General features: G+C 43.3%; 1 protein-coding gene across 1 annotated transcript; it reads left to right on the forward strand.

Moving 5' to 3' along the window:
- The first annotated feature begins 345 nt into the window (after window positions 1–345).
- Window positions 346–4095, forward strand: LOC104512850 (general transcription factor 3C polypeptide 3-like). Its single transcript, XM_010156006.1, has 4 exons — window positions 346–541; window positions 1224–1348; window positions 2860–3012; window positions 3898–4095. The coding sequence occupies exons 1-4, from the start codon at window positions 355–357 to the stop codon at window positions 4018–4020; spliced, it is 588 nt and encodes a 195-aa protein (XP_010154308.1). The 5' UTR covers window positions 346–354; the 3' UTR covers window positions 4021–4095.
- Window positions 4096–10677: the final 6582 nt, after the last annotated feature.

Genomic DNA, 10677 nt, shown 5'->3' on the forward strand with positions numbered 1-10677 from the left:
ATTCTGTGATTCTATGATTCCACTAAGGAATTATACTGAGGAGTTATACTGCTGAAAATACTGCTCAAGGAGGCAAGCTGATGCTTTCCAGCTTGGTCGAAACAAATAAGGCTGCTGAAACGAGAGGAGCTTTCTGAGAGCCTCTGGTTCCCAAAAATGCATAATGCAGTAGGTTGGTTGATTTGGCCACAACCCTTGGTTCTGTCGTTCGCTCTCAGCTTTGCCTCAGTCACTGACCTGCTCCTTGAGCATCTCTTCTTTGTTATCTTCCCTGAACTGTTGAGGTTCTATTGCAGATAAAGTATTTACTGTAGCACTTACTCATTTCTTGTATTCTTTCCATTCTGTAGAATCATGGTAATGGAAAATGTCAACAAACCTCAGCTATGGAACATCTTCAATCAAGTTACTATGCAGTCTCAGGATGTCCGTCACCATCGCTTTTGTCTCCGCTTAATGCTGAAAAATCCTGATAATCACGCGTTGTGCGTCCTAAACGGGCATAATGCCTTTGTGTCAGGCAGTTTCAAGCACGCTCTTGGTAATGTCATCAATGTTCTGATAGTAAGAAATATGCAAGTGAATGATTTTTTCAGAGAAAGATTAATTGAAGGCTTTTTTTTTTTTCATATATCAGAAAATTCCAGCTGGCTTCACAGTGTTAGTCTGGTGCTTTAATTGTTTTGTAAACAAATCAAAGCATCACTGAAGAGTTTTGCTAATAAAAATTTAGCTGGTACGTTTCAAGTTTAGGACACGTTGCAAATATAACCAACTGGCAAAGATAACTGAAGGCTAATGATAATAAAGAACCAGAAGGACAGAAAATTTAAGACAGACCAATTTAAACAGCCAGTTGGTTCGACATTTTAAGCAGGCCCTGGAAGTAAACCTACTGCTTTCAGACAAGCTCTCCAAATGTCACACGTAAGATGTGTGTCCTCCAGGTTATAAATCCCAGCAAGGACCACATCTGCCTTTTGTGTCTGATTGTTTTCTGCTTAAGTTTTTACAACATAGTCTGTGTTCTTCCTTCAGAATCCATAAAGTGCTGAAAAGACAAAGTTTTCTCTCATGTTTTTTCCTGTGTATTTTGATGGAGGTATACTAAACTGTTTCTTCTCCTAGTTCACACTTCTAACTTGAAGATTTTCTTTTTTGTACTTAAATTCTCAAGGAATGCTTTTCACAACAAACATCCTGATTTGATTATTTGCTTTCAGGACAGTATGTGCAAGCCTTTCGTGCAAAACCGGATGAACCGCTGTACAGTCTTTGTATTGGCTTGACTTTCATCCACATGGCATCTCAGAAATACGTGTTGAAAAGGCATGCTCTTCTAGTACAGGTGAGGTAGTGTGTTATTTTTACCTGAAGTGTTTCCTGGCTTTGTATCTAGCAGACAGTTATTGGCCACAACATGCTCTGTTTAATTAACTTTTTGTAATGAATACAGCATTTCAAAAGAGGGAAGTGGTGAAACATGAAGACAGATGAGTGTGCTTTTGAACTACAGTTATACCCATCTGAATCTCCTCCCCTTTTAGTTAAATGCAGCTTTTCTGCTATGCGCATACAACAGTTACTCACACAGATGTTAGTAGCTCCCAGCTGTGTGTAAAAATACTACTAATTTCAGTCTCAACGGCTGTAGTCTGGATTTTCTTCCTTGCCCTGCCTTGCTGGGAACAAGTGCTGTAGAGTAGGATCTATGCCACGTGCCCTCTGTAGACATGTCTCGTAAACTGCGTTGTTGAACCAAACTTTAGATTTAGAAAGTGAGGGGTTTTTCCCCCCAACTTCCTTTTCGCCCTTTTAGGTGCCCCTTACAGCTCTCTCTGTAAAGACCTTAGCACTCCAGTTTAGGCTATCCTCAACTTTTTCAGCTTCCTTATTCAAAGTTTTCTTGTGTCTGCCAGATCCAGTTACGAACCACAGGCTGATTATTCCCAAACAGAGTCTTGACAGTAGTTCCCTCTACTCTCTACCAAGTCCTTTCACTAACTTGAAATACCTTTTAATTCCTGTGGTCGCTGAGCTCAGAGTCAGCAGAATAAGGTGAGGATCCTGAGCTCTCATGACTTCTGAAATTGCAGCTCGCACCAATTTGGACAAAAGCTGTAGGACCTCAGCTACTCTAAAACAAGACCCATTATGTCAGTATCCAACTTCAGACATTTTGAGCTTGCCAACTTTGGCCTAATTTTAATATTTTTATCCACTTCTTTCTGTAATCAACCTGCCTTTCTTAGAGGCTGCTACGTTCTCCTTTTGTAACGTACTTGCACTGTGTCCTGTCTACGTTACCCTCTGGTGATGCAGCTCCCCGCTTTCTCTCATTTCTTGCTTACTGAACTCAGTATTTTTACATCCTCTCTTGCTCCTATTGTAGTTGATTAAATAATTCCACCAGTGACATACTGGTGACCTCAGTCATGATCCTTAGGTGTTTGTGTCTGAACCCCTCGTGTTGAAGGGGGTGTCCTTTGGCTGCATGGGTTTTGAGGGCGTCAGCTCTTCCCAGCATGAACCAGACTTGTGTGTATTACATAAACACATGCAGACATACTTCTGTATTTATCAAGCAAGTGCCCCAAGTCGCTACACAAAGTAACTGTGTGTTCAGTTCGTTAGCAACACCTACCCATTGTTACCAGTGGCAGTGAGGCTGGCAGAGCACACTCTTCATGGTCTCGGCAATCAAATGTGCCTTACTTTTTGCCTCCGCTTTGCATGTGGTTTAGTGGGGAAGCATGAATCAAGTGTTTAAGTAGGTACATTGAAACACGTGTTCTGCAGCATATTTTGCTGCCGTCCTCTTAAAGGGAACCTTGACAAATGTGCACTGTATCTGTGTAGGGCTTCTCCTTCCTTCATCGGTACCTGGACCTGCGTGGAGCATGTCAGGAGTCTTTCTACAACCTCGGCCGTGGCCTCCACCAGCTGGGATTACTGCACCTGGCCATCCACTATTACCAGCGAGTACTTGAACTTCCTCCTCTCACCCTAGAGGTACTGTGTCTTTTCAGGCGACAGACAGAGAATGAAGTCAGGTCAATGTTAGTAATTTAGAGCAGGTACATAAAATCTGTGTAGTTGAGTTTCCTTCAATTTGTATTGTAATTCCCTGTCCTTGGGAGCCCAAATCTGTTGTCACATACACATTTATGCATGTGTTAATTTCAGAGGTTTATAAAGTGGGAAGGTTTACTAATAGGCTGAAGAAGCAGCAGAAAGGGCTGCTAAATAACTTTACCTGAACACATAGCTGAACTTCATACATATTTCATGCAATAAATCATAACTGGAAGGTCTGTATACTCCCCCATGCTATAAAGAGTGCTCTGGAATAACCTGCATCAGTGTTACGAATGCCTAAATGCACCTGAGCCATAGTTCTGCTCTAATTGAGCTGTATCAGATCATTTTAATGGATGTGTCATACATTTACAACTTCATTTTTGCCTAGCTTCGGCAAGGGTGGGTAGAAAAATCCCAAATGCATTCAGAAAATGGGAAGGCCGAGTTAGAAACACGGGTGTTGGTGAGCACAGGGAGCCCCGTGCAGCAACCTTGTGTCTGTGTGGAAGACAGCAGCATTCACATTCTGATTATAGAAGCAAATTCTTTGCATACAAAGACAGGTGAAGATTGTAGTTTCCTGGTTTATGAGCTGGCTCATACCTAATTTCTAGCTCATATTTTGAGCATGTAATTATGTAACTGGTGACTAACAAGTGGGAACTTGGTGAAGAGGGAGGGAACAAGGAATACTAGTAACTGAAAGCCTATATAAGCCACGAAGATGTGATTTGATTCCACTGTAATTGCTACTCATGTTTCAACTTTATACTATTTCTACATGTAGATAACTTTGTTAAATCATCATTTTTACAGGGAATAGAAACTGATCAGACAGACTTGAGAAGAGACACTGCCTTCAACCTGTCACTCATTTATCAGAGCAGTGGAAATACAAGGATGGCGCAGAAGATGTTGTATACCTACGCAGTGGTATGATGAGGTTTGTGACAGGTGGAATTGACTCTTTGTGTTAACCTTTGTGTTCCGCAGTGCTGGGGAAACCGGTTTTATGTGCAGATTTTTCCACAGTCGGTCAGAGACCTGGCCTGTGCCCTACGTAGTTTTGTGGGCTGCTTCTGCCATTTGAACTGTGTCACGTACGGTCAGAAACTGCCTGTTCAGAGTACAACCTGACGTGCTCAAGTGTGTCTGCTATGAGGCCTGCGCCCTTGATGCGCCGCTCTGAACGCGGTATTCAGTCTTGTACGTAGGATCGAACAGTGACAGGTGAAGCCCAGCACCTGTTGTGGGGATTTTAAGGAACATTTACAATGTGCAATATTACAACCAGTTACCAGTGAGGCTGTTCAAGGAGCCATATTCACTGGGGAGAAGGGTTTTTTAATATGCAGCATTAAATTGCTGTAACATAGAAGAAATGGGCTCATACTAATCCCTAGAGGATGGATAACTCAGTATTTCAGGACCTTTAAAGTACTCAGAATTTTCTAGTTCCTCTTCCTAGCAGCTGTTCTGTTTGAAGGATACTGATTTCTGTTTTACTGAAATCATTGTGGCCTTTGTTCTTCTTTTGAACTTGTTAATAAAAATTCCGAGGTTAATGATAATGTTCACTCATTCTCAGCAAACACAATATCCTTCTGAATGGCTTATAGCAAAAATTAATATAATAATATCATACAGCTTATTAATTAACATCTTTTGCAAACGGTTTGGGTTTTTGATTACTTCTGACAGTTGATCAGTAACATGAGAGTGGAAGCATATTGCTTCCTACCCAGCAGGAGAAGCAGGATGCAATGCTTTATCATAGAGTAGTGATCTTAAAGGTAAGGCAATTTTATTCCCTGTTGAGAATATTCCATAAGCCTCACTAAGAGAATCAGTTTGTCAAACTACTTGGTTTAACCACGGTAATTGTGTTCGCTGTTTATTGCTGAAGAACTATTTTATACAGAACACTAACTCAAGGCACGCATAAAAGCATCCGATAGTCTTAGAAACCGAATCACACCTTTTCAGTTGTGCTTCCTGATGCCAGCATGGATGAGCATAGAAAGCCATTTGCCATTCACTGAAGGCCACAAACTTACAAGAGAAAAAAACAACCAACCTTTCTGCTGCTTAGAAAATTAATTTTTAAATACAACAGTTACTCTAACTTGAGAGGCTTAGTAGCTACCAATCCATGGGAGAGGCTAGAAGAGCAGACCTCAACTACAGATCCTGCAGGTGGGAGCTGTGGTGACAGCCGTGTTGGATTACAACTTTATTGAAATTACTGTTTAAAGACAAAAATAACAAGATCCGGTCTGTCATGTGCTTCCGCTGTTCTGAATGGGGGAGCTGCCACTTGCCCTGCTATGGTTTACACGCGGAGCAGGCTCTGAGCAGACAAACCAGTTTGCTTTCAGATGAAAACAAGGTAGATGACTTCCAGAAGTGCTCCAGGTGCTAGTGAGCAGTCAGCAGGATTAGACTGGAGCAAATAAAGTAAAAACCGAGACATGTCCAGGACAGCTGGACCAGCTCTTTCATTCTGCATGTGGCCTCCCACGCTGCATCACTCCCTAAAGCAGGCATAGCCAAAGCTGAAGGTACTGGGATACAGTAATCCTTCACAATTACACTGTATCTGGCCGCTTTCCACCCTAAACCTCAAATAAGTTTAGAAGAAGCAACAGGATGTGTTGGCCTTGGAGCTGACAGTCACTACACAACTACAAGTGCCAAGTTTAATGGCCACAGCCGCATTAACCGCACATGCATGGCCCTAGAGAGCAGGGGAGCCTGGAACAAGGAAAGGGTGAAGAGCCAGCCCTCGGGGTGTACCCTGCCTTGGTACAGACTCCCACAGGGGTGGGTGGTACTGTCATCCTGCCAACGCGCAGTTCACACAAGCGAAGCTGCTGTATGCTTTGTCCTTTTGACCAGGGAAAGGTCACAATAATTTGTCCCTTCGTAAGCATTTGCTATGAACACAGGCACTAAATGTACAACCTGTTTGAGAAGACTGTTTTTCAGCTGTGATTACAGTTTGAGTTCAGAGCAAGCAGAACTATTAGAGTTGTGGCTGCTGTTTGCCTGAGGGCGCTGCGGAGAGCGAGAGCAGAGCTGTGCTAAGCCACCCAAGTGGCTTTATGGAGCAGGTGTGGCATACAGGCCAGTTGGGTTCTGAAGGAACCAGCTTGATGGGGACAAACCTAAAGCCCTAGTGCATAGGCCTGCTTTTAGGCAGCACAATTCCATGAAGATCAGGGGTGCTTTAGCTTTAACAGTGTGCTCAGCTTGCTAAAAGGAGGAGAGGCTCTGACTGCCATGAATTAGTCCAGAGTCCTATCACGTAAATTAGTTTAGGAGCAAATTTCTGGAGGAGCAGAATGAGCTAATTCCAGTGTGTCCTTGGGCTGCTCCCAGGCTCCAGAGGTATGCAAACCTTCCCACTAAACAAGTACTGCAGATAACATGCATGGATCCCACAGAAACAAGCAGGTCAGAGTGCAGCAGCACCTCCTGCACTGAAGCCAGGTTGTATTGAAAGCACGTAGAAGAGTAAGCCAGGACAAACAAAGATGAGCTGATCCTCAGTCAAAAAAGCAGGAAAACAGTCCACGTCATAATTGTCTTCAACATACTATGACACAAGCTATCTGTTTTCCTAGTGTTATCCCACAGTAGGATAGCCTGAATAAATTCCACTAATTCTTACAAAGGTAAAGTGATGTGTGGTGTGACATCACACACCTAAATGCTCCTAAAATAGCCCAAGGCTTATGTTCTCTTACAACCCAGATATCATCTACATTAGCAGCCAGTCCTGCCAGCTCCTCCCTGTCCCAGTCACATCAGCATCCAGCCACAGACCCATGACTCTGCCTTCAGTTATTCAGCCCACCGAACCCTCTGCAAACCAGCCCGAGGTCTGCTTTGATAGCACCTGCCTTAGTCTAAAGCTGGTAAAAGAAAAGCGATTAAAGCCAAGCTGTGGCATACCACCAGCATGCAGTTTGTGGTAATGATACGTAAAGAATAACTAATTTGCTGTAAACAGTAGTTTTGTTGACATCAGCCTCACAATGCAAAGCACCTGAGCCAAAAAAGACAAGGTGAAAGGTATGAGTTAATTGAAATCAGAGTTTATGATTTAAACAAGCATTCCTAAGTCTCTACATGGCTGCCCTATGAGCACCTTTCATTTGCATGGCCTCCACAGTGAGAAACAAACCTATCTAGCCTAATGTCAGAGAAGTGAAGTTCCCGATTCTCCCAGTACCTGCATGCTAGGAGGGAGTCTCCTGGCAGTATGGTGCTGCTCTCCCTGGGCTGGGAATCACTCAGCCACATGAGGTCATTTCCTGCCCAGCTCATAGGGCCTTCCTGGTGGCGAGCTGGAGGTGCTGGGTCCCTGTCTGGCTGTCCAAGGAGGTGAAGCTCTACATAGTTTCTCTCCTGGGAGAAGATGCAGCGTTTTATGAAGCTGATGACTGGGGAACCTTTGTCATTGCTAAAGAAGAGATTAAAGTTTTAGCGGTTTAATACATACATCTCTAAAAAACTAATTACGTTGCTATATAAGAACTGCCAATTATGGAAAAGGCTGATGAATCTCTGCAAAAAAGGTAAGCACAGCTTTTGAAAAGGTATCTGTCAAAGGTGTGGGGGAGGGGAAGGTGAACTGCTGAAACAGGTGAACACAGAGAAGAAATTCTGCTAGCTGTTAGCTTTCAGACAAGTCAGCAAGATGTGAAGTATGTGCAGTAGAACCTTCCTAAGTACAGACAGTGCCTTCAAGCTATCTTGTACATGAAACATTCTTTGCTGCTTAAATATGTCCTTTGGCAACAGAGGGGGAAACAACCTAACCTAGAAGAGGGGTCTGTTTGCAATCCCTGTCTAAGGAACTTCAGAAGCATATTTAGGAAGCTGAAATCCTGGCTGATAATAAGCTACCAAATAGTTGAGGGAAGTATCTTTGCTTCCTCCTTTGAAATGAATGCGCTTGCTTTCTTTGCCTCTTTCTTGGAGCTGTTCTCTTCAGGGTTTGTTGGCTGGTGGTTTTTCACAACTTCCAGCTGCAGGCTGTCAAACGTGGGTTTGAACCAGCAGTTGGCTGCTTCCAGGCCAGCTGTGATCTAGGGAAGATGGCATAATCAGAACTGCAGAGAGAACAGCCAAGGCATGCCGTGCTCCAGTTTCAGAGCTTCCTGCAAGAAGGGGCCGAGCAGCCTACAACTGTAGTCTTTCTCCTGTACGCAGGGGTAGGAGCTCTCCTTGATGCCCTCCTCCACTGCTGTGGAGAGGACGTACCTGCAAGGTCCTCACTACGAAGCTGCCCCTCTCTTAGTGGGGTGATGAAGTCAACACAGGTCTCCAACACAGCATAAAATACAGTGGCGCTGGGGAGAGGGGGAAGTGGATGCTGAGTACCAGAAACTTCTGAGAAGGATGAGGGAAGGCTGACACTGCCTGAAGAATGCTGCAGAAATACTGCCTTACTATGAAGGTCTCTGTTGAATCAAAGAGTACTTGGACTGATGTAAGGCCTCAGGCTGGGACACCTCACCTTTTTTTTAGTTTATGCTGGTTAATACCCTATAAAACATCTCAACCCCTAGATTTTCACCCCAGATGACAAGTCATCCATGCAAGCTATAATAATGTGGATATTGTGGAACAGCAGCACAAGGATGAGGTGATGCAAGGATAAATGACTTTGTGGGGTGAGTGGGAAATGTGGTTTTGTATGATGTCACATAGAATGACACAAGAGCAACTCAGGGGGCCAATTCACTTGGCCACAATGCCTTTGCTCAATTGTTAATGCAGGTATCCCGAGCCCAATTAAAATAATAGGCTGCAGGGGACAAAAGCTCTTCTTATGAGTCCCACTAAATTGATGCAATTCATAGACAAGAGAAGAACTTTAATTAAAAAAAAAAAAAAGTGTGATTAGCACCACTTGGATGAAAAGGCCAAGGATGTGCCTCACTCTTCACCACAGACCTGAGTCTGAAGTTGAAAGGGTGGTTTGGTGCATATGCTGACATCTTGTCTTGTTACTTTCAGTGAGTGGTTATTCTAATGCAAACTCGTCCCCCCTGTTTTAACTCCATGCTGGCTTCCTTCAGTTTTTCTCTCTCCTCTTTATATTTCTGCAGATTTTCGTTTGTTTTTTCTAGTTTCTAGGTAGAAAAAAGAAGTAACATTAACTTGTATACACTTTTTTCATGGCACAAATAAAAGTAGCAGTATTATGGAAGGGCTCTCCAATTGTTATTGTAAATAGCTTAGAGGTCTATTATTTAAAATAAAAACCCCAGAAATTCCCATCTCTCTCTAAAGCCAGATATACAGTGCCTGTATGCTGCGATTTGGGCTTTCTGGAGCAGACAAAAATTCCTGGACTTAGAGGAATATCTTTGGACTGAGTTCATAAAGTCTTTCTGCCACCTCTTCTATAACCCCACAGATTTAGCACAAAAATGCTTCCATGGGTGTCTCATCCCTTTTTCATGCTGTTATCACTTCACCTGATACTCATCTTCCAGCTGCTGCCTTTGCCTTCTCTCTAGGTCCAGCTGGGTCTGTAGCTGCCTGTTCTTCACCTGCAGTTCATGTTGGTTTTTCAACACCACTTGCAACTCGCTCTGCATGCTTTTCAGCTCTGAGGCCAATTTCTGGATGTGCTGTGACTGAAGACAACACAAGAATGAAACTCCAGCACAGCTTAGCAGATCAGTCTCTTAAGAAACTGATCAAGAAAGCTCACCTGTTCATAATTATTCTTCTGATACTCCTCTTTCATTGCTTCCATTTTCCTCAGTTCAGATTCAGTCTCCTGGAAATTGTTGAGAGAAACAAGACTTCAGGAATTTTTCAGGCTCGCTGGCTGTTACATGGGAACTGTTTCTGCAGATGTCTGCACATTATGCCCTTATTTCTTGTCCCAGGAGAGGTTAAGAGAACCCATGCCACTCTGGGGAAAGGAGAACAAGTAGGTGCCAGAGTTGCACAGGATTCTCATTTAGGAATAGGTGCCAGCTGAACTGCAAGTTCTACAGCCATAAAGGATGGAAAGGGACTGATCACTACACAAGTAATGTTTGGCTCAATCAGTAATTAAACAGACTGTCTCCCACAGATGATAAAGAGGACAGATGCTACTATACAAATCTAATGGGGGACGGGACACTATGGCATCATATTTAATATGGGGGAGAGGGATGACCGGAGAAGCCACACAATTACTGTAGCTGCTATAGTTCTATTCCTCTTCTGTTCAGAACTGGAGTCCAGAGTTATCTTTATTTTCAAGTTGAGCTCCACTGCAAAGGATCAACAGTGGTCCTACTCAGTAGGAGAAAAAGGACTTCTCAACTAGGACATCTGTCTTCATTGAAAAACGTGTGCATACCTTTACCCTTTCTGTTTTATAAGCCAGGCAGTGTCTGCTTGGAGCTGTTTGGCTTGTTAGCTTTTCCTCGTAACTGGACACACGCTTTTCCAGCTCTAGGAGTTTGTGTCGCAGGTCCATGTTTTCATGGGAAACCTCAGTCAACCTGGAGCAGGATTCTTCAAGGGATTTCTTTAACTAGGGGAAAGAGGAAAAAGTTGAGTTCAGATTAACTGTAA

The sequence above is a fragment of the Eurypyga helias genome, unplaced genomic scaffold (genome assembly GCF_000690775.1).
Source record: "Eurypyga helias isolate BGI_N326 unplaced genomic scaffold, ASM69077v1 Scaffold52517, whole genome shotgun sequence".
Classification (NCBI taxonomy): domain Eukaryota; kingdom Metazoa; phylum Chordata; class Aves; order Eurypygiformes; family Eurypygidae; genus Eurypyga; species Eurypyga helias.